Genomic DNA, 24,421 nt, shown 5'->3' on the forward strand with positions numbered 1-24,421 from the left:
GATGAAAATATATTGACCATTAGAGAACTGCAGAACTTGAATTTTAAAATTGATTCAAAATCACAGGTATCAACATTTTTATAGTTCTTGGTTCAGAGCTCAAGGAACCCCTGTGTATCCGGAAAAAATGTCCACTGGTAGATAAGTACCCCAGAGTCAATATTGGAGAGTTCCAGAGTAGGTTTAAAGTTTCCATAGGAAACAAACGGTGGAAATTCAATTGTGCATCCGCTTTAGCAGAGTTGTCGGTTCTACCCCACTGGTGCCAATCCTGTGGCAAACAACCCCCAAAAAATGCCATTTTGATACCCTAACGAAGAGTTGCGGTCTCTGTAGAAACCAGAAGCCCCACTGGAAGATGCTGCCGAGCAGGAGGATCCCAATACAAGTCTAAGGAAAATGCAGTGTAGACTTTCCTTCCACGGAATGTCAACCCTAAACCTGGGGGTGAATATCTCAACTAATTGCCCACGCCAGGAGTCAGATATGTACTTGCCTCGGCCGTTTTGCGGGAAACTGTTCCAGCAGCATGAAACAACCCAATAGGTAAAGGCCTTCTCTCCTAGGTGCGGTTTACAGGATCCAGTGCCCAGATACTTGCAACATGAGCCAGCGATGTTCCAAAAAAGAAACTAAGAACTGTCCCAGGGTGCTGTCTTCAAACCTGCATCAAAGATTTCAGCCAGTAAGACTATCAAAATGTGAGGGAGCTCGCAAAGACCTCTCCCTATAGGTCAGTGGATAAAAGAGGCAACATAGCAGCAAGCAATCCCAGGATGGCGACACCTCTGGAGGCACCCTGATGCTTCCTAAGCTAAAGATTTGGCAGGGTGGTGAAGTATTGCAACCCTTGTGGACACCAGTAGCCACCCATAGCCAAGCGTAAGATCCTAGCAGGAAACTGCAGGATGCTGCTGTCAGTGGCCCAGAAAACCGTTCTAGTGAGAATGGCTTGTCCCAGCACATGTGGGGAGACCATAGGATTCTTCAGGAAGCCTGGACTGGACCTCCAGTGGCAACAAACCAAAACCAGTATAAGCCAAAGCCACTGCACTGTGCATGTTAAGCCATTTGAGTGCTTTAAATTCTGCAAACAACGACAGGAAGCGCAGGGAAATCCCTTGAGCAGGTCAGCCCACCAATCTAAAGGAAGCTACACTGATTGGCCATTAGGACTGCCACCTCCACAAGATGCGAGAGGGAGAGCCAGGGACCTATATTGGCCTAAACCATATAGAACCAATATGGGCACCTTGTGGTTGATCTGAATGAAGGGTTCCCTGAAACACAAAATGTCAGAGAGCAAGAAAAATATTGGTACCCCAATGGCAGCCAAAAAGGCGCACAGGGCTGCCAATCCTGTAAAATGGTATTGCACCCCACGGGGAAGCCAAAACAAAAGTATTGCTGTCACCAACCTACTCCCCAAAATCTGTGGGGGGGGAAAATGAGGAGCCTAAGAGGCACCCCGGTGACTGGGTGCCTTGGGAATAACCCAATACCACATACCTTAAGTAAGGCAAAGCAGGTGGTAAAGGTAGAGGGACAATAGGAGAAGTTCACCATTCCACCAAAAAGATGTCTGTGCTTTTATCCACTTATTTCTTTGGATGACAAAGTTGAGGGGACCTAAAAGTGGCCTGAGAATCGCCAACAATAGGAATGCTGTCTTCACAGAATGCTATTGCTGTGTTATGTTTGCTCAAAAGTACTTAGGTTTACCTAATTGATTGTATGTGTAATTTTGATTAGTGTAAATGTGTCCGTATTCCATGGTGGGTGTTTTCTTGGGTTATCTGTGTGGAATAGCTGTACTTCCCTAATCGCTCCCTCCCCCCTCACTATGGAGTCAAGCCTGACTGCTCTGTCACAGCTACTTTTTCGAGAGTTGCATAGTTTACCTTTTAGGTTGGACGTTTCGAAGGGATTGTGTCCTCCGACTTGTTCCTTATCTTTGATATCATCCTTTCCAGCTTGCTGGCCTCATAATTGTTTTTGAGTAGAGGGCGCTGCACGTCGACGTCCTTCGAGTCGGTGTCCCTCGACAACCTTCGTATCGGCGCCAACATCATCATGAGTATAAATAGACTTGCGCACCGTCCGTTGCTCAGTTCCGTTTTTCCGCGCTTCGTGGGCCTCGGAAACAAAACGCTCGGTTCCTTTCTTCAGAAAAACCTTCCTATTCTTCGAATATTATTTCAATTACACAATGGCTTCTTCATCCGAACCATCGACTCCTCAGTCCGGTTTCAAGAAATGTTGTGACTGTGCGAAGAAAATGTCTTTAATGGATATTCACAGGATCTGTTTGTGGTGCCTGGGATCGGAGCATCACTGTTCGGAATGTGAGGACTGTATGTCCATGACGGCAAAAGCCTTGAAGGAATGTAAGGGGAAGTTAGAAAGAGGTAAGGGCTTTAAAACTTCTACTACCTCGAAGGTTTCTTCGGCTGAGTCGAGACATTCATCTCCTCGTCGACAAAAGAAACATTCCCGTTCAAGATCTCGAAGCGGTTCTCATCAGTCTTCGAGATCAAAATACTCTAAGAGGAGGCGTCTTATATCTCCCTCTTCTTCTTCTTCCTCTACTTCCCCGGAAAGGCTCACCTGCCCCACGAAACACAGCCCTCCGGCTAAGTGGGAGGAATTCCGTAAAAAGATGCTTAGCATCTTAGAGAAAGCAGCCTCGACCCCCTCGGAGACGACTAAAGGTGATTCCTTCGATTCACAAATCTGCGTCATCAACGCCTTTGTCGAAGGGCCCTTCGACGCATAAATCGGTTTCATCAACGCGTCTTCGACGCCACTGTCGACCCTGATGAAAGACAAACCTACAACTGTCACTACGTCACAGGCAGTTGAGGTGTCGAAAGCCCTGACCATTATGTCGAGGATACCATCGACAACCTTGATGACGCCGAGTAGGTTTCCGATCCTCTCGAGTGCATCAAGGTCTTTTCAAACTTTTTCGACGCCTTTATCAGCTCTAGGGGATGCGTTCGTAGTGGACTGGGAGTTTCCACTTCTGTACGCATTTCCTCCAGTCCCTGTCATTCCTCAAATGATCAGGAGGTTGAGAAGATTCCAGAATCCTAATTGCCCCAGATTGGGCCAGGAGAACGTGGTACCCGGACCTTCTAGACATGTCCATTTGTCCTCCGATTCGTCTTCCGCAAAGAGAGCATCTTCTCTCGCAGAAGGGAGGTCAGGTTCTCCATCCAGAACCCTCAACCTTCACGCTTGGTTTCTGAAAGGTTGAGATACAAGGATTGGGACCTACCGGATGACGTCATGGAGGTGTTGCTTTCAGCTAGAAGGCCAGCAACAAAAACATCATAGCGCTGCCGTTGGAACAAATTTTGCAGCTGGTGTACAGAAAACAATATTGAACCCTTTTCATGTAATACACCGATGGCGTTATCTTTCTTGCTTTACTTAGCGAACTCAGGTCTCCAAATTGGTGCGGTCAAGGGCTACCTCGCAGCGCTGTCTATCTTTAAGCGTACTGCTGAGGAGCCTTCATATTTCAAACTACCCGTAGAAAATCAATTTCTGAAAGGATTAACAAATCTCTGTCCACCAAAACCTTTTCAGGTTCCTTTGCAGGACTTAAATCTAGTCTTAAAGTTTCTGATGGGTACTCCTTTTGAACCACTTCATTCTTGTTCACTAAAGTTTCTCGCTCTTAAAACAGTCTTTCTAGTGGCCTTAACTTCTGCTAGAAGAGTGAGTGAATTACAAGCTCTATCCTGCAAACCTCCTTATACAATCTTTCATAAAGACAAAGTTGTCTTACAAGTGAAGCCCAATTTTCTCCCAAAGGTGGTTTCTGAATTCCATATTAATCCGAAAATAACCTTACCCTCGTTCTATCCTCCTCCCCAACCAGGGAAAGAGGAAGAAAGATTACACAGGATGGATCCAAGACGTGTCTTGAGTTTTTATATTAGCAGACTTGCTAGGATAAAGCAAGCGGACCAATTGTTTGTAGGATATGCAGGGCACAAATTAGGATTGCCAATCACAAAACGGACCATTTCAAGATGGATCATTTTGACCATTTTAGAATGCTACACATTGGCAGGAAAAGAACCCCCTCAACATCTTAGGGCTCATTCAACCAGAGGTATCGCAGCCTCTTCGGATCTCCAAAGAGGGGTCCCAATTAAAGATAAATGTGCGGCTACCACATGGTCGTCCGCATATACTTTTACAGCCTAGATTCCTCCTCTAGCCAGGAGACCAGATTTGGGAAAGCTGTGTTGCAATCTGTACATCTTTAAAGGGAAATATTTCATCTTTACTCCCACCTCCTTTTTATACTACTGCTATGGGAGTCTATCAAAGACTAGGAATACGTCGGAGGACACAATCCCTTCGAAGAACAAGCTACTTACCAAACTGGTAACGTTCTTTCAATGGGGTGTTCCTCCGAAGTATTCCTTTTCGCCCCTCCCATCCATCCCCGCAATAAAACTTCCCTTGTAGTAGCAGCTTATGCTCCTTCAAGGTTACTAACCAATTAATGCAGCGCAAGTCTGAACTTCAAAACGCAACTGAGCAACGGACGCTGCACGAGTCTGTTTATACTCCTGATGACGTCGGCGCCAATACGGAGGTTGTCTAGGGACACCGAATCGAGGGACGTCGACACGCACCGCCCTCTACTGAAAAAAAATTCTGAGGCCAGCAAGCTGGAATGGATGATATCAAAGATAAGGAATACATCTGAGGAACATCCCATTGAAAGAACGTTACCAGTTTGGTAAGTAACTTGTTCTTCTCAACTGTAGGTTAGATGTTGCACAGCTTTGAGCAGAGGGTTCTGCAAAAACACTCCTACCATCTCCCATCACACATCATACAGAGAGAATGATTTTGGTGGCCACTGTCCCTAAAAACTACCAAACACCCTTATCCACCCACACAAGATGTGTAATGAGTATGTCTGGGCAGAAAATCTGTCGAGGCCCATTTTAGCCACTTTCAAGGGAGTCATTGCTGGGCTCAAAGTTAGCCCATATCAGCACAATGGCAGTTTCAGGCCTACCACATCGTCCTCACAGAGGACTGGCCCAAAACAATGTGGTGGGTATTATGGATGGCTTAAAAATGAATTAGAACCCTATTGACTACCATACTCGTACAATGGGATACTAAGGTGATAACAATGACTGCATCCCTGTTGAAGCCAGGAGTAAATTACGTCTGCCATCAGACTACTCCACCACACCCTTGTTGTGTGATTGAATCCCTGTTACCAAAATGGGGTGCTTTAAAAACATCCCAATCCTAGGAGTTATATGGGTTACCATAGGACTGCACATGTAACGGGTTTCCAGTGACAGGCAGACTTTGGTTGAAGTTCTGCTGCTTATAAAATAAAGTTGAAGATCCAAAAAACAAAATAATGTTAGAGAACTCCGGAAATGGGATTATGTCCCAACAGTAGGCATTTTGATTACTGAAGTACCGCATGGGCACCTTTGGCAGCGACATTTAAAGGGGGTAGAGGAGAAGGGGAGGAGGGAGTGCAAGGAGGGGGGAATGGAGGGGGTGGGGGAGAAAGCAAGGCCCAGGAAATAGCTGAAGGGTTGAACGTTATTCAGGATCTGTGTAAGGGAGGTGCTTCTAAGCTGGTGGTGAAGGGCCCGAGCAAATATCAGATATGGGAAGTGCCTCGCTAGGCAAGCCCTATGTTGGGAGGGATATTGATTAAATCCAAGATCAGGGAGGGTGTGGAAGGGCCCTGGTGTCCAACTGCTAATGCCGAGACTGGTACCTGACCCCCGGCAGATGACACAACGGTACTAGAGATTTGGACTTGGTAGATATGTCCAGGTGGACCAATGCGTGGACATAACCATATTTCCTGCCAACAAAAATGTGTTTGTGACACTACAAAATCCCAGAGACTGAGTGACAGTAATGTAGTGCTCTGGCAGGTAGCCCTGAGTCAGCGGAGTATGGGGGTGACTGAGAACCACAGTCCCAAGGACGTGGACAGTATGATGGGAACAGAGTCTTTACGTATAATTATACAAGCATTGCAGTTTGTTCTAGTATCAAGAAATGACTAGAAACACACAATATGAAGCAGTGTATCATGGTCACTAGTTTGTACCGACTCCTTTGTCTCTGTGATGTCTTTTGAGCATTTAGAAAAACATTGAGCAAATGTATTCCCTGTAAAGTTATCCTACACTTTCTGTTGATGTTCCCTCATGCCCAATAAAATCAGGACCACTTTGTAGGAGATGTCATCCCTTGAGTTGAAAAGACAGTCTGGTCTTGCAACCCGAAGACTTTAGTTCTGAAATGGTCGTCCTTTCTTCAGTGTGAAAGATCTAATGTAATTTGAAATTCTGTTACACTAAAATGTATTTCCTTGGAATGTTATAAAACAATTGAACAACGTACATGTGCAATGTAAAGGCCATGCATTCTTTTCCCTAGGAACATGGCAGCGGAGCTGCAGATGCAAGTCAGTCAGAAGGGCACGAATCCAAGCTGATGGCCCGGTTGGCATCACAAAGGCAAAGCGCAAGCCCAACTCAGGTACTGCTGCAGATTGTATTACTTTGTAAGGATTGACCTCATGCAATAAAACCTTCAATACACCTTGAAAATGTTTAGAGGATAGCTGAAACGATGCAAAGTGGTGTCCCCCTATTCAATGTAATTGTCTGATCCAATGACATGTAGTATTAGTTAAATGTCTCCTGGCAATTGTAAAGTAGCATAAATATAGAACTAATTAATTTTCCTTCTACCTTCTGTATCGTCAGAGCTTCAAGCGAAAGCTTGGAGCAGCAGATAATGAGCGCTCCTTGGGAGATCACAGTGAGCGTGTGCAGAAGAGGTTGAAGATGGTGGAATCCAGTGGCGAGGCAGAAAAGGATGTTGCTTCAGTGGAGAGGAAAGTTGAAGAGGCTGATGCCTATGAACATATTAAGGAAGGCACCAAATCATATGATGCACAGACCTATGGTATGCAAGCTTTACTCCCTGATTAATGCCCCATCTTAATTCAGAAGTTCTTTGGATGAAAGGATGTTTTAGTAGTGTGCTTGTAATAGCTATCATTTGTTTTTTCTCTCCCTTCTTGAGCTGCTCCTAAGCCAGCGTGTGATGCAATACACAGCAAATGGGCTTTTGAAGACCTAACAGTAGGCTGTAGATGTTGGACTGGTGTACTTTGTATTTGTGCCTCTCATGTGGGCTGTAAACTATAGACATTTCTGAAGGTAAAAGTGTTTAGCTTCTTGAAAAAAACATCACAACCCAGGCTCAGAAACCTATGATACCCTAACCGGCACTGTAATGCTTTTTTAACTTTATTTACAGAATGTAAGTATTGCTATTAGCTATATATTAAAATTGGATGTCCTGTTGTGTCCCAGCCCCCTCCTCCCCAGTCTTGCCCATTGACATGCAGTCTCATTTTAATGGAAACATTCCTCCCACCGATTGCTCATCTCTGAAATATCTTTCGCTTGCATGCTGGTCTGGAAATAGAATGTCAGAGCCAACTCGGTCATGGAGTCATTAACGCTTTCCGCACTAGAGATAAAATCCTTCGTGCAAGCTTATTGAGGACAAATCACATTTTGTATTTTCGGTCTCGTGTCCACCCAAGACTGGTTTCAAGTCTGCAAGTGCTCTAGGAAGGTCTTGTGAAGACCAACCAGGAGTATATTTGCTGGGCTTCCAGCAAGTTAGTCCAAAGCCCTCTGCGAAGGGATATAAAACCATCTCACCTAAAAGCGAGACCGTCAGATATGGCAGATCGGTCCGGTTTATCTCAAAGGAGACGGTAAACAGTTTGTAAAGGGCTGTTATTTCCAGCAGTTACCTTAGAGAGCACACTACACTGGTATACTGAGAAATATACACTTCATTATAAAATCGCACATAGTAAATCGGTAAGGTGAAAGAATTACTTTGAATTCAACTGAACACATAGTGATACAGTGTATGCATTAAAACGGTAATGGGCTGTAGACGGACCCTGCCCACTCTTAAGCTGATTGCCTGGTAAAAGGCACAGTACATATAATGCTGTGGGTGGGGAAAAAAAGGTAACTGTAGATAACAGTAAAACACGTTTAGAGAGTGCTAATCCGGACAGAAAATGCCACATGTGAATAGTTATTGGAATTACCCTTGTTAGAATGGTATCTAAACTGGTGGGCAGATGTTTAGGGGGGGCCACCCTTGTTATAGTGAACAGCGAGCAACTTCTGAGAGTTTAGCCAAACCAATCAAGGTAGCATGCAGAGAGGCCAATGCTAAAGATCAAGAGAGGTGAGTGGGGTCAGGGGTCCACAATGAGTCCACACAATGAAACACAGATTACACTTGGACAGTTCTAAAAATAACACATGCATTATATGCTCAGAAAACACATGAAAAATCACTAATGGCAAGTGATATCACACAATACTAAACTCTAAAACATATGTATAGTCACTGTAGTTGGTGCAAAATTAAACACCCCCCCAATACCTTTAAAGGAATGCAAGCGATTAGGTTAGCACCAACTGTCCACAGGAGTTATAATCCTTACTTTAGAATTTGTATGGGGCCTTGTGCCCAAAAGTTCCCAAAGTGTCCCATAGTTTTGGAGTTGGGGAAAAATTAGGAGAGGGCTCCTCGGGCGAGTATTGTAGCGAATAAAACAGTTCCCAACTTTCAGAGATTTGTGTCAAAGCCAAAGAAGTCTAAAAGTTTCAAAAGTAATGCAATCTTTTCAAGGGTGGAGATGGGGGGGGGGGGAGCAGGTAAGTATTGCTACAACTTACCACCCAAACTTTGGTTTCTCTTTAGACTTGACGGGTCATCAGAGGTTAGCCTGAGGTAAGTTTTCCTGCCTTTGATTCTGGTCACTGGTGCCCAGGAGGTGCGGTTGCAAGAAGAGTTCCGATTGTGGATGGAAGCTTAGTGCAACCTGTTCTCGACAAACAATGCAAGAACCACTGCTTTAGCGCTCCTCAGGACACTGTCAGGTGCAGGAAAGTAGGGTACAGGGACTACCACCGTTGCACAGCAACAGCAGGAGTTAAGATTGTTGCGGCTGAAGAAAGCCTCCTATCTCTAGACCCTTCAATGGCAGGGAGCTGTCATTTTGTAGGAGGACCTCGTCACACAAGCTGAAGTGAAAGAAGTTGGTACTCCTGGTGCGATCCTTGGAGAACATATAGTAGTCAAAGTTGTAAATATTTCAATTTATTCCATGTGTTAGTTCCATACATTAATCATCAATTTATTCCATGTATTAGTTCCATACATTAATCATCCTTCTGATGCTGGATAATTTTCCATTCCATGTATTGTTTAGAAGGATCATCTATGTATGAAACTAATACATGGAATGGAAAATTAACCAGAATCGGAAGGATGATTAATGTATGGAACTAACACATGGAATAAATTGAAACATTTACAACTTTGACTACTATATGTTCTCTAAGGATCGCACCAGGAGTACCAACTTCTTTTTCACTTTGAGTGTTACTCACCAGTTGCTGAACTGGTCGGGGCGTTGCTCGACCTTGGGATAACCGAAGAGGGAGCAGCTCCGGAAAGTATTCAGTCTAAGCTGGAGTGTACAAAGGTACGATCCAGAACCAGACCTCCTTAACTCTAGGACCTCTTTAAGGCAATGTACCCCTCTGCTGAATAACAAACAATCAGAGGAATCGATTAACCAAAAGAGCGGGGAGAACCACACCGCCAAACCGAGGCTGTAAGAAACAAAAGCACAATATTACGTCACTGACTTGGAGACAACTGTGTAAATTCAAGATCAGACCAACAAACAATACCTGATAACGGTTTGATAGGACTCTAAGGCAATATAGGATGGGTAGTCGGGAAACAAGAAGACTGAAAATAAGGAGAGACAGGTAAGAATGGTAGTCTAATGATTATCAAGAAAACAAACCAAATGACTACAGGCTTACCCAATAGGTGTTTTATGGGTAGCGAAAGTACTAACCAACGGGAGGAGAAAATAACAAACAGGAAGGTTAGTGTAGGAAAACTACCCCGAACGGCACGAGGGTCGCAAATTAGATCCGGGATGGTGCACTACAGGAAAGCGTTCAGAAAGTGCACAGTTGCTGATTGAAAAGTTCCAAACGCAGAAGTTCACACAATGGTTCCAGGAAGATAGGAGTTGGTCAAAAAGGACTGTTCATGTGTTCATACATTCCCCCATAAACATTGACTACTAAAACGTGGAATGTTGTAGGCTGAGTGTAGTGGAGTATAATAAAGCAATGTGGTGGTCGGTTGAAGGGAAGCGGGCCAGCAATAAGGCTTACCTTATGAATGAAGGCAGCGTGAGGTCTCAGCAGGTAGGCGGGACAGCTGCTGAGGAGACCGCTACAAGGAGCGGCGCGCCGGCAGAATGGCTTGCCTGAAGGAACGAAGGCAGCGAGGAGTATCGGCAAACAGGAGGAACCGCTGCCGAAAAGGCCGCTGCAAGGATGCTGCAAGCCAGGATGGTACATCAAATCCAAGGGGTAATCCAATAGAAAGGTCAAAAAGCGTTCCGAGTTCAGTTGTGGAAGAGATTCTGGATCAAAGGAATTGAAGTAATAACGCTAATTAGAAGCAGCGTTTACTCCTTTGGCACTCGTATTTGAAGAGGAAAAGGAGGCGTCACTGTGCGCGTAAACGTGTCACGTGACTACCCGAAACACGGGCAGCGGAAAAGCCACGTCTCCATGGTAATCTCCAGCGTTGCCAGATCGGAGATGCCTGGAGACGGGGAACGCGGCGGTGGCTCATAACATTGAGTTACAAATTGTTTCAGCCACAATATAGGCACTCCAAGTGCAGACCCTGGAATTTGTAACCTGAAAATAAAGCACATAGGATTCGCTCTGGAGAGGTGTTTATAGCTGGAATTGGCTGAAAACATTCTTCAAGTACACAAGCTCGAGTTCTGGGACAAAACTCAGAACGACTTCGCTTCTGTCGCGGTAGACCCAATATGCAACAGGTCCGACAACTGGGTGGTCCAGAAGACGTCAGGACCAGTTATTCCAACCGGTCCAGATGGTTGAAGCACCGACGAGGGTCTTCAAAGATCAGTAGCCAGACAGGGATCCACCGGCACTTCAGCCAGTGCATGACGATAAAAGGATTTTTAGTAGACAAACGTGGTAAGGCTAACTAAACGTACAGTAAAAGTAAGAAAAAGTAACTGCTGCTTCCGGTTTGTCCTTAGGCACACCTTAGGTAACCAAAAAATCGCTTTGAGTGTAGTCTGGGGCCATACAAAAGAAACCCCATTGTACTGCATTGTAATATGCATTGTGCAGTGATACAAAGTTACCAAACAAAGTCAAAATACTTAGGAAACAGTTTCCCAGTACTGATGGCCTGAAGGACTAGTCTGTTTCCCCATGACATCTGAGCAAAAGCCCAGTGGAGGGAAGCTGAAGGATTCACTTCTCCATAAAAAGTCAGGTCGGTGTGAAAAGCAGAAGCAAAACGTTTAGTGGTACATAGAATATGGAGGAAACGTTGCTAAAAATAGAACTTTCCTAACACCCCTCCCTATTTATTTATTCTTATTTGTTGGTCGCACAGCAGACCGAGGACATCGTGGCGCTAGTTACAGTGTTGCTTATACTTAGTTACATACAGTTCATGTCCATACGGTTACATTGGACAAAATATACTTTTTTCCCTACTTCTACATAGCAGCATGAATGATGTTTATGTACAGTATTTATTTTTTCGGGTACTTATGAACTTCCATTTATGGTGGATTCTCCTTTTGCATAACCTGTTTCTATAGAATAGTTTTATTTTTGATCTTGTCATGTTGGTTTGTCATGCAAAATGTATACTTTCAAGTGAAGTCTTTAAAACAGAATATTCTTTGTAGTCGAAGAAAGTCAAGCATCCACAAATAACTGCACCTTTCAGTACAATGAAAACTGAGAAACAAAGCCACCCTCACCACTGCCACCCACCTTCTCGGTCATCCGACCCATGAAACGCGTGTCAGTTGAGGCTTTCGCAGCCACTTTCTCACCCCCACCTCCCCCCTCGGCTGACTCCCACCCTGACACAGCCCTCTCCATGCTCCACTCTGCTATATCTGATACTCTTGATATCCTTGCCCCTGTCATGAGAATCCGCCTGAAGCCCAAAGCCAAATGTAACTCCTGGTATGACTCGGATCTCGTCACCCTAAAACGCAAGTGCAGGGTGGCAGAGAGGAAATGGCGTGCTTCATGTTCATCCTCTGACAAACTGGCCTGCCGCCTGCTCCAAAGGCAATACCGTCTCTCCGTTCTCACCAAGAAGAGAGCCCTTATCCAAGCCCGCATTTCTGCGGCATCTAACAACTCGGCCGAACTCTTTAAAATCTGCAAGGAGCTTGCCAACCCTGCTGCAGTCTCTACCTCTCCTGTCCCCTCCCAGGCCCTCTGCACTGCACTGGCCTCTCACTTCATCTCCAAAACTCAGGACATCCTATCCTCACTCTCCTCCTACCACCTCCCTCCCTCTCTGTCCGGCTCTTCCTCGGGCCCTTCTGCAGCCACCCCTCCTCCCTCCTTCTCTGCCTTTCCCCTTTTTTCTGCTGACGAGGTTTCCAGACAAGTCCGATCTATGAAAGTCTCGTCTAAACAGGTTCACCCCTGTTCCTCCAAAACTATCAAGGGCCACATTGACTCCCTGGCCCCTGCCCTGGCTGACTTTTGCAACCACTCCTTCGCCTCTGGAGTTTTCCCATCCCCCCTTAAGCACTCCCTTGTGCACCCTCTTCTTAAGAAACCCTCTTCTGACCCCTCCTGGCCGGCTAACTATCGCCCAATCTCCATCACTCCCTTCCTGGGCAAGCTCCTGGAGAAACTGGCCATCTCCCAGCTTAACCTCCATGCTGAATCTGTTGGCAGTCTTCATGACCATCAATCTGGCTTCAGAGCTGCCAGAAGCACGGAAACTTCTCTCCTGAACATCCGTGAGGACCTGCTTTTGAACCTCGACTCCAACACTCCGTGTGTTCTCATTCTGCTCGATCTCTCTTTTGCCTTTGACACTGTCACCCATGCCATCCTGCTCAACCGTCTCCGTGATAACCTGGGTATCACTGGTCAGGCTCTGGCGTGGCTGACCTCTTTCCTCTCCAATCGACCCTCCCAGGTCCAACTCGGGTCCTTCCTCTCTGACATCTTTTTCTCCACCTGTGTTGTCCCCCAGGGATCTAATCTCTCCCCCTGGCTGTTCAACCAGTATCTGGCACTCCTTGCCCACCGCATCGCCGCTCTCTGCCCCAACTTTCAGTGCTATGCGGACGATACCCAGCTCATTTTCAGGCTACCCTCGGCCTCCTCCTCTCCCTCCCTCATCTCTGACTGTCTGTCTGCTATCCAGGAATGGTGTGCCGCCAATGACCTCTGCCTTAATGCCAGTAAGACTGAGATTCTGCTTATCGGCACACCCACTCCCTCCTTCCCTGCAGCTCTCTGGCCGGCCTCTCTTGGCCCTCTTCCTGCTCCTACCTGCAAGGCAAAAAACCTCGGGGTTATCTTCGACTCCACACTCTCCTTCTCTCCTCATATATCTGACGTCTCTAAGAAGTCACACTACCAGCTGCACCTCCTCAGAGGTATTCTTCCCTTCCTCTCCTTCCCCCAGAAGCTCGCTGTCTCCCGAGCCCTGGTTCTCTCAAAACTGGACTACTGTAACAGCCTCTATCTTAATATGCCTACCTTCACACTCCGCCCTCTGCAACTCATCCAGAACAGAACTGCGAGACTTGTCCTTGGCCTCAAGCCCAGGGACCGTATCTCTCCAGGACTGAAATCTCTACACTGGCTCCCAGTGGCTGCGAGGATAAAGTTCAAAACCCTCTGCATTGTCCACAAGGCCTTCTGGGGCCTGGGGCCTAAATACCTTCAACTCTCTCTTCCTAAATATCTTCCTTCCCGAGCCCTTCGCTCATCCGTCTCCAACTCCCTCAGGGTCAGCCGCTTCTCGAAGCAACGAGCTGGGGGTAGATCTCTCTCCGCGGCAGGGGCCTCCCTCTGGAACAGCCTTCCTGCCCCCCTGAAACTTGAGGAGAACCATCTCCGGTTCCGGAAGCACCTCAAAACCTTCCTCTTTGCTTCTGCTTTCTCTCTCCCTCTCCCCTGCTAATTCTTCGCTGAAACTGCACTGAATCTGCAACTGGGCCACTCTCACCGACCTCGGTCCTGGGCCCAGCCACTCTCCACTTGCACTGCCTCCCTGGCAACCCCTGCACTGCGGGACTGTCTCTGTATCCCTACAGCCCCCCGTTCCCAGCACTTGTTCTGCACTTACCTTGCACTTGCCACCAGCTGGCCCTTTTATTATTTATTCTACTTACCTTGTACTGCACTCCCCCCCCCCCCCCCCCTTCCCCATGCACCTCTCCCCTCCCCCGTACTTGCGCGATCTGAATGACACCTGGCCTAGTAGGATCGTTGTCTGTCTTCCCCTTGTTCCCCCCTCCCTGCCTCGTCGCTTCTTGAAACACTTGTGTATAGGCGCGTTACAAATGCCTTATCATAATATGGCACAGTGCTAAAATGCTATAAGGCACTCAAATCCCAGCTCCACCTCTTCACCGCAGGAGCTGATCCTATGAAAGTCATCTAATCTCTTAGTGCCAATCCTGTTAAAAGGACCGGTCCCTGTATATTTCTAAATAGTCATCCTTAGAGTGGTTTAGCTATCGGGGTAAGCTGTTGATTAAAACCTCATTCATGGGTTACCTGACAAAAGTGTGGCTATTGTTAGGGAGAATTCTCATAAATGGTATTTCCCTTACCTAATGAGCCCCTCAGCAGCTTTGCTGGATTTCTAGGATTTATTTTTTTCACCTGGTAAGAGTGTGAGCCTTTTCTCCCACTCTTACATGTGTTTTGCTATGTGTATTTCTAATTTTTGTGTGATCTTGGGCACTGGAGCCTCACCTACTCCAGGGCACCATATTTGTCATGTGTGTTACACAGCACCTTCAGTGCAGTGACACAGGGTTGTCCTTTAGACTTCCCACTGACTTCATTTTCGGGGGTTGACTACAGTCTCCCAGAAAAGGGTAAAGTTGCCATTAACTTTACCTTAGTCACTTCTACCACAGACCCAGTACACCCCATCTTCCATGGAGTATTGGAAAGGGTTAATTCTTATCCCTTTTTGTCTGTGCCTCTTGGGGCATTGTTTTGCTCCCTTTACATCAAGACTTGGCTGGTGGCAGTGGTATCTACCCTAAATTCTCTACCGCGATTATCTTATATAAATGTGGTAATGTTTTAGGCTATTATATTAGCCTCCAACTTAAACCTGCGTGACCAAATGCATTTTATTTTGGCTTCGGTCAGGTATATTCGCCATTTCTTTTTGTTAAAGTCTTTCTCGTGTTTTACTCTGCACGCCAAACCAGGTTTGGTCCCTTTGTTCATCGCCTTTTCGTGGGCTTCCACACAGAAGACCTCCTTTAGGGGCCTGAGAGTCTGGGTAGGCAGGATGTGAGGGAGGGGTTTTAGGACCCCTGCCATGGGTTCCCTTGGTAACCCAAGTCGCACTCTTGTCTGATTGGATAAGGGGACGTGCCTTCCAGGCCAGCCATCCTGCTGTGTGATTGACAGCCAGGCTGTATGAATGGGGGAAAATTGCATAAAAAGCAAGTCTCTGGGACTGGAAGAGCAGAGTCGCCACTGGAATGAAAGAACCAACGAGGAAGTGGAAGAAGAGGACCCCTACAACGACTGAACCGCCCGGTGAAGCCCTGCTGCAGGTCAGAATCTCCAGAATCCGACGACAGAGAAGATCCTCCAGGAAACTTCTTCCCTTGAGCTGGTGGGACCAACCAGTTCACCCAAACTGCAAGCCAGGACCCCTCCTCTGATCGAATTTGCTGTACAGAGCTACAGTGGGCCGGATAGCCAGGAAGGTCGGACCCTGCTTGGGTTTTAAGGGGCGCACCTTTTATTCGTCGTCTGGCGCTGCTGCTGGTTTCTTCCCTGGGTAGTGCAGGACCCTCCAGTCTTCCTACTTCTGATCAGTCCGACAATCGCTTCAGGAACAGTGAGCCTGCAGGAACTACCAGGAACGTCTGCCTCAGCTACAGCCCCCTCTCTGTTTTAAGGTACTCTGCAAATCCGGTTGTGAGTTTCGTTCAGCCGCGGTGTGTTTGAAATCTTTCTCAAATCCGAGGGCTTGTCCTTCTCTTCTCTTTGAACTAACTTTTCTATCAACCAACCTCGTCCGGAAACCATGCCACAAACTTTACCGCGAACTACCCTGAACTGTATTATCTTGAGCAAAAGACTTCTAACCCATTGACTTTGGCCCTAAGCCTTTTCTATCTGATTTTATCATTGTAGTCTCTCTTATTCGCTTGCTCTAAGTATTTTCTTGTTGGTGTGGATCCATTTCTGTTAACTTTTGTCTTTCCCTCCCTTTTAAATTGCTGGAGGGCCATTTTGCTCCGACTTCATTTTGTGAGCTTAACTTGTCTAGAATTTAAGGGAAGTGGTGTGGTGTATTAAGAGTGTAATTTTTAGACTGCTTACAATAGTGTAATGTTATACAACTGAAGAGTAAAATAAATGTATATTCTTTTACTTGAAAACCTTGAGTCAGTGTTTGCCTGAATCATAGAAATTGCTGTCCTTTGTGTAACTATTTGATACTGCTCACTTACTCTTGAGATAAGTCTGGCTTCTCTGCTACTGCTACCACTTTTACGGTGTAGTACAGGCTTGTACCAAAGGTGAAATTGTACTGTCACTTGTAGTCTTAATTGTGTGTGGTGTTCCCAAAGGGTACTGCATATAATTCTGCCTAACAGTTATTTTTTATTGGCCAATGAACACCACAGTCATTTGTTTTTTGGCACAGGTAAGATTTTCATGTTTGTGATCAATCTTCCTGACCTGTGTCAATCCCCAAAACTTTTGCTTGGATGTAGTGATTGTTTTACCTTGTCCGTAGGTGATGGGGAATCGTTTTCCCCTCTCACCTAGTCTTTTACTCTTTGTATGGATGACCTTACTCCTACTTCCCGTCCCCTTTCCTCCATATTGTATGCAGCATCCCTCGCTAGGGGCGGGAAACAACCTTTTTCACCAGAAACAATTGTCTTCCCCTTTAAACTTAGATGTGCGCGGGGCTGCATCCCTGGAAGCATGCGCTCGCCTGACTCCACCCACTGGTGCCACTTCCCAGTCCTCTCTTCCGCATCGACGGGAACTGACCACTTTCACCAGCGCTCCTTGTTAGGCCTTCGGTCTTGTAATTCCACACCACGCCCTTCCACAGGATATTTTCTTTCCATTCTTTCTCATAGCAATTATCAGAGATTATACTCTGTCCTCTGGTGCCACGCACCTTCCCGGCAAATGTCGATGACTGCAGGTTTTAGCAAGTATCCGGCCTGCGAGGATTCCTTCCCAACATTGTATCCGCACGCACTCTGCCTCGGGTGCCTTGCCCCCAAAAACGGCTGGGACGGCTGTTATGCGTGCTATGCATTGACCCAGCATGCTCTGAACAATCGTTTAGCCAGGTGGAGGGAGCTGTTCGAAAAAGATCACCACCAGAAGACATCAAGACATATACGTTAAGAGGAAGATCAGGCCCAAGGTAGGTGCCCTGTCCTCCTCTGCACCCCGCAAGGGCGACTCCTTCCCTGGGAAGCGTTCAAGCGGGAGGGGTTTTCCAGGTGCTTAGACCAGCAAAGGGACTGAGGCTCCGAGAGCTACGGACCATCAGGTTGAGGGGTCCTTCCGGTTCCACCGCTTAGGAGCTGCTTAGGTTCTATTACTGGGGTTCTCCCCGGGGGGTTTGCTCCAACACTGGGCTTGCTCCCGAGGGGGTGCCTATATGCAGCAGTAGCACTACCGGCATGTAATGGCCGAGGGCACTTGGCCTCCCAGGTTTCTAACTGAGGTGCAGGGAAGGTCTGAGCTTTCGCTTCCAAGCGTGCAAGCAGAGACTGGGTCCAGCTCATCAGGCACCACGTGGCAGGCACGTGGTGCGGGGCATGACAAAATAGCCGCCAGGCCCGACAAGATGGTGGCTCACCCGGAGCCTCCTCACTCGAGAGAGCAGGCATGGGAAAGCACGTCAAGATGGGACTGGACAACGCCAGTTACCTGGTCCACGGCATACCCAACCACATCGGCACAGGTGCGGTACACAGGACCCAGCCCAGTGCAACAAGAAATGCCAAGAGCTCAGCAACCGCAGGGCACGATTCCTACAAAGCCGAGCCCTTCACCAGCATGCGAGGATAGGTTCTTTGAAAAGTTCCTTACCCTCATGAAATCGCTTCAGATGGGCACCATCCTCAAGGGGGTCTTCAAACACATGCTCCCTCCTGTGCCACCACAAGCTCCCGAACTGCAGGACGCAGACACGGACGAGGAGGAGGATCAGGATACTCCCTCCTCAGCCAAGGCTTTCTATGAGAGGCTGGCGGGTATGGCTGAGTACCTGGGGATCCTACAGCCGCAAATTGAACAACCTGAGGTGGGGGGTCTTGGCTGAGTTGTTGACCATCCGCCAGTCCACAAGAACAGGCATCCCTCTTCAAAAGGATATAGAATCCTTGGCCAAAAAGGGCTGGGTGAATTTGCATTCCACACAGCCTACGAATAAGCACCTTGAGGCCAAGTATAGGCAGGCGAAAGAGGGCTCACTCATACTATCAATACACCCCCAACCTCGTTCCTCCATTATAACTGCCACCTCCATTTATTATAAGATGCAGGCTTCATCTGCACCCACGTCAGCCATCCTAGGGAAGGAGGAAAAGATCTACTCTAATGCCATGCGCCACCTGAGCAAGACCAACGTGGACGTTATGTTGGCAGCATTGAATCAAAAACTTTGGTGGGAAATTGCGGATTTCCTCCCAGAGCTCCCCGTGCATAGTCGGGCATGCTTCAGGGCAGGGTTGGCAGATGAGAAAATAGTGGCCCAAGACATGGCGTCGACAGTGGCTCACTTCGACACCGCAGGCAGAGCGATCTGTATCGCCACTGATATGAAGAGGACAGCTTGGCTTAATGTGACCAAGTTTAACCCTGAGGTGCAGGTGCGGGGGGGCTTGTTTCACTCGACCACGGACAAATGTGTGCACACTTTGAACCACTTCATGCATGCCCATTAACATTTAAAACCATTCTGTTAATTTCATTAACGTCACCACACAGGGTGAGTGAGTTGTAGGCCTTACATAGTAAGCCTCAATTTACAATTTTGTACAAGGACAAGTCTTGGGGATAAACCTTCATTTTTGCCTAAACTTTTATTGGATTTTCATTTATCGCAGAAAATTGTACTACCAACATTTTATCTGCCTTCTCATCCTGACGAGGAAGAGGAAAGACTACATATGCTTGATCCCAGAAGCGCTTTGAGCTTTTATGTCTCACTGATGGTGAAAATACATTAGCTTGACAAGCGTTTCATCGGATACATTGGACACAACCTGGGACTTCCAGTTACAAAACAAACTTTTTTCCAGATGGATATTTCTTGCTGTTACAGAATACTACAGATTGGCTGCAAAATCTGGAAACAAATTCCACAAGGAGCATGGCGACATTTTCTGCTCTCAAAGAGGTGTGCCTATAAAAGACATTTGTGCAGCAGCCACTTGGTCTACCATTCACACATACAAACCAATACGGTCTGGATTCATCCTCTGGCCAAGGATGATTTGGGAAAGCTGTCCTATATTCAGTCCATGAACAATCTTAGATCTGAAAATTCTTAATAATTCCTCCAAAACCTAACACTGCTTTGGGAGATGAGTAATACGTGGGAGGACAATCCATTCAAAGCACAAGTTACTTTTCCCAGATGACATTATTTCGACTGGATGTTCCTTCCACTTATTCCTCATCGCCCCTCCCAACTTGCACCCCTGTAGAATTTCTAGGCATTATACTTTACGCTCATTCAGAGTGGTACTATCTGGGACTCACTCATGCTGCAAGAGGAAAGCTTAAAAACCGAACTGACGCCAATTGCGCGTGCTCTATATACTAACGAGGAAGCCCTCGAGGGACGTCGAGTCGACCGCATCGACGCACAGTGCCCTCTGCTGAATTCTTTTTCCGAAGCAGCTAAAGCTGGAAGAGACGATATCTAAAGATGAGGAATACGTGGGAGGAACATCCAGTCAAAAGAATGTTACCAGTGGTAAGTAACTTGTTCTTCTTAAAAATATACTGCGCATACCAATAGGTCACTTACTTAGCTTGAAATACATTGTCTTTCTTAAAGCGTAATTGGGTTTGGCTTTCCTTGAATTGCTTACTGCATTCTAAAATAGTTATTGAGTGTTCATACTTATCATTGAGTTGCTTGAGGCCCCTCCAGAAAGTATATGCTTTGTTTTACTAGCTCTGAACTGAGTTCTAAAAAGTAATGTTGCAAGGAGTATAGTTGTAACAGGGTTGGTTTATTATGCGATTTCATAACTCAATGTCACTGCATGATTGACTGGGTCAACTACCCTCGAAATACTGATTGTATTCTAAAGCATGTCTAACCTGGTTAGTCTCCAGGAATAATGATTACTACTATCCTCAATGTATAACATTAAGTTAGGTTTGACTCGCCATGACTTGCTTCTTGCTCCTCTACATAGGGTTATACCTTGGTCTGCATACCATAGGTATTGAGTTGCTTTTTATGATTGTGTTTTTATAATGTTATAGTGCTTACTTAACCAAGAATTATCTTGGTCCGCTTCCATTTAAATAAACCCTTTCTTTTTACCATACATAGTGTTTCTTTGTACCATATGTATGCTACAGCCATCTCTCCCTCCTAAGATAAGCCTGGCTGCTCTGTCCATGCTACCACATTCTCCGGTGGTACAGCCTTATACTAACAGTGGAGCTTATGTACTGCCTACGATGTATGATTTTAAGAAGCCTTTAGTTTGACTTTAGAAAAACTGCCCTAACACATTCCACTTGAGGACTCTTCTAATCAGTCTATGATCAGATATATGTACCTTCCTTCAACGGCATCCTTTTATGCTGTGGTATGTGTTTCTTCTGTAGGGGTGCAGGAGAAGGAGGCTAATGCAAAGATGGCATGTTTTGGGGCTAAAGACTTTGGGATTAGCCTGCCTCAACTAAGGATAAGGTGACTGTCGGGATGTCTTTCAACTCAAAATGGTCCACCGTCCTGTGTCAAGAAAACTTTACTTCTGTGCCTCACACTAGAAATTATAGAATAAAGCAGTACTAGTCTGGCCCCAGGGGAATGACTCCCTTCCCTAGGCCCTCCAAAATCTTAGAACAGTTTTGTGTCTCTCACGTTTTTAGGGGGAATGGCTCTTGTTAGGAAAGATTCCTCTCTACTGTCTCTACTGCACCTTTTTCTTTAATTTCTATGGACCCCTGAAGTTTTTGCTTTTATTTTTTTATCTGACCTGTTCTTTTTACAGTGTAGTGAAGTTTCACTACACTGGCTTTTGCTCATTTGTTATGGGGAAACTACATGTCCTTCAAGCTGTCAGTACTGGGAAACATTGTTTCCCTTAGTCCTGTTAATTTGTTACTAATTTTAGTAGCTTGTTAACACCTGTGGTAACTTTTTATCATTGTACAATGCATCTTACAATGCCGTTAAATGGGGTGCACTTTTTTTTCCCTAGACTAACACTCAGAGGATGTTTGGTTACTCTAGGTGTACTAAATTATAAGTTGGTGGCAGCAGTGACTTTTTACAATTTTTTGATGCATTTCGTTTTAGCCTTACTGCGTTTGGCTACTAATTGTGGCTAGTGCTCAAACATGGCCATGCCACGAGATTTTTCGCATGTCCTTCAGCCATCTTGTTTTTAAGCCTTTTTCCTGGCCTGTGAGGCCTGGAAAATCCTTATATGGACTTCCTTTGCCCAGGAAAGCATAGGGTTTTGGTGGGCTATTGGAGGGGCTATGTGTGTTTGTTGCCAGGAAGTGGGCTGGGACTGTCTTGTCCCAATCCACAAATTGGTGCCAGTGTGTGTGCAAGTGTTATGCATGAGTTTTGCCGCCACTGTTCCTGATTGGACCACTGCTGGGGGGGGGGGGGGCGGGGGGGTGTCACATCTGTCATTGGCTAGTGGGAGCTGATGCTCTTACCTGGCTTTTAGTATAAGAAGAGGACCCCCTGCACCCACTCTGGAGAGATCTTTGAAGAAACTGAAGGAGCCAAGACTCCTGTCCAGCTGCAAGACTTGCGAGGAGATTGTGGACCCGTCGGAAAAAGGCTTGGCGATTAACTTCTGATGCTGCCCTGGTAGAGATCTGTCCTGTGGAAGATCTCCAGCAGACTTGCAAAGGAGCTGCCACCCTTGAAGTGGATGAAACATCCATTCTCGACGTCGGCTCGGAGTCCTATGAAGAAGAGCCTTCGGAAGTGCCCCAGGACCACCCTGTGTCTGACGAGCACTGAGTTTGGGCTACCGTGCTGCAGATGTCGCCGTTCTGAGTTGAGGCCTGGAACTTGGGGGATCCTCCGCTCATGCAGCAAGTCTTAACTCCGCGAAATGTCATGGTCCTAGCATCAAGGGGACCCGAGATAGGAGGGAAAGTCTGACCACTGCAAGTTAATCCCTTTGCAACCCGTGCATCGTTGTGAAATTGCTCATCTGTGTCCATTTCTGTCCTGATGGGGGCCCTGCATAGAGTTTTGCTGCATTTTTCAACTGGGAGACCTTGCACCAGCATTAGACACTGACTAGAGAGCTGCTCGAACCTGCGACCCCTGGGGATCGATGGCTGAGGCTGATGGCGGGATAAGCAACCTTGGACCTTCTTCAACTGACCTGCCAAGTCTCATGAAGAATCAAAGTACAGGGGGTGAGTTATAGCGATACCTGCCTCCACCCCCTATGTCCCCTTTAAAAGTTTGAGAACTTTTATAAAACATTTCTAACACTTTGGCTTTGCCAGTGCTTGTTCACACAAGCACACTGAAAGTTGGAACACGTCTGTTAGCTAGTTTAACTCGTCCCCTGACACTTGGAAATGTTCACTGGACCCCAGAGATCCTACCTTCATTTTTTCCAGCTTCATAAACTATGTGGAACTTTGCTGAACTTTTGTGCACAAGGCCCCATACATTTTAGGGATGGACTGCTGAGGTTGGGGTTGATTCCATGTGGACTTTTAGTGCCAATGCTAATCTATACCTTTCTTTTCAGCGGTTTGATATGTATTTTGTCCTGCACCAGTGTAGAGGAGGAGCCAAGTACCCCAACCTCACCTGTTACCTGTATGTTGGAAACCAGAGTATGTGACATACACAGAGAAGTTGAAACGACAAAGGCAAAAAAGAATCCTAGAGGCAAGATTCCCATTGAGGAAACCATACTTGCATATGAGGAAATATGATGGTTGTTTAAATGAGATTTCTTAAGAAGCAGAGCAAATGAAGGGTCAAGACGAATGGTGACATCATACAGAGTTGAGCTGACGTACCTATAAGAGATGCAGGACTCAGAGAATGCAGATATTCTATAGGACATCAAGAAAGTATCAAGGATAAGTGACATCTTGGGATCAAGCTGAAGAAGCTTATGCCACAGAACAGATGAAGATATTAAGCTATGTTCTCCAGCATGGGGTCTGGCATGGATTCACATGCTCATGAATATTCCCCGTCGTCAGGCTGGGAATCCTCGGTAAAGAAAAAACCAGTATCAGTTTCGTTTCTGATCTGTCTTTCGTAGTAATAACCAATCACTGGTCTCTGCGTCATACTGACCACAGCCAATGACTGCCCTCTACCTAAGCACCGCCTCTGGCAGCCATCTTCAGATTTTTACCGCACGTTCATGTGTTGGGATCCTCGTGCTATTGCTCTCGAGCGTTAGTGCTATTTTTCGCGCTTTTTCACAAAAAACTTCGATTCTTTCGGTCAAAAGAGCCTCAAGCTCCACCGATCCTACATCCGATCAACGGGGACCCGTGTCGGATTCATCTGTGCCCCTCAAGGGTGAAGATTTCGTCGAGCTACGCTTCGGAGGACTCCAGAAGCTTCTCAGGCCCGGTCTCGGAGATGGCCCAGGAGAAGGGAAGCTTGACGCCCGGAAAGCTGTTCAGGGTCTGCCCTGGATGCCAGCTGCAGAACGTCTTCAAGGAGGACGAACACTCTTTCTGCCTTTACTGCCTTCATGAGGACAAGACGCACGTGGAGAAGGACTGTGCGTTTTGCGGCAACATGTCGGAACGGACCATGAAGGACCGCCATCAACGTCTCGCCAACTGGCTGGAGGGTAAGAGCCCGTCTGGCGAGAAGAAGAAGAAATCCGAGCGGTCTTCTAAGACCTTTGAGGGCGCCCCGGCGACGGGGGCCCAACATAAGGCCAAGCACCGCGAGTCCGCTGGCACCGGGAGCGCCGAACGGTCGG

The 24,421-nt window shown here is 46.6% G+C and overlaps 1 protein-coding gene across 3 annotated transcripts in view; it reads left to right on the forward strand.

Moving 5' to 3' along the window:
* The window catches only part of MDN1 (midasin AAA ATPase 1), a 2,688,524-nt gene that overhangs the window by 2,471,359 nt on the left and 192,744 nt on the right, over window positions 1-24,421 (forward strand). For all 3 annotated transcript variants that reach the window (XM_069606482.1, XM_069606484.1, XM_069606483.1), the window contains exons 91-92: window positions 6,457-6,558; window positions 6,789-6,990. In XM_069606482.1, the coding sequence (XP_069462583.1) occupies window positions 6,457-6,558; window positions 6,789-6,990 (304 nt within the window). The remainder of the gene's footprint in view (window positions 1-6,456; window positions 6,559-6,788; window positions 6,991-24,421) is intronic.

Source organism: Ambystoma mexicanum, chromosome 4p (genome assembly GCF_040938575.1).
Source record: "Ambystoma mexicanum isolate Mex_15411 chromosome 4p, UKY_AmexF1_1, whole genome shotgun sequence".
NCBI classification, from domain to species: Eukaryota; Metazoa; Chordata; class Amphibia; order Caudata; family Ambystomatidae; genus Ambystoma; species Ambystoma mexicanum.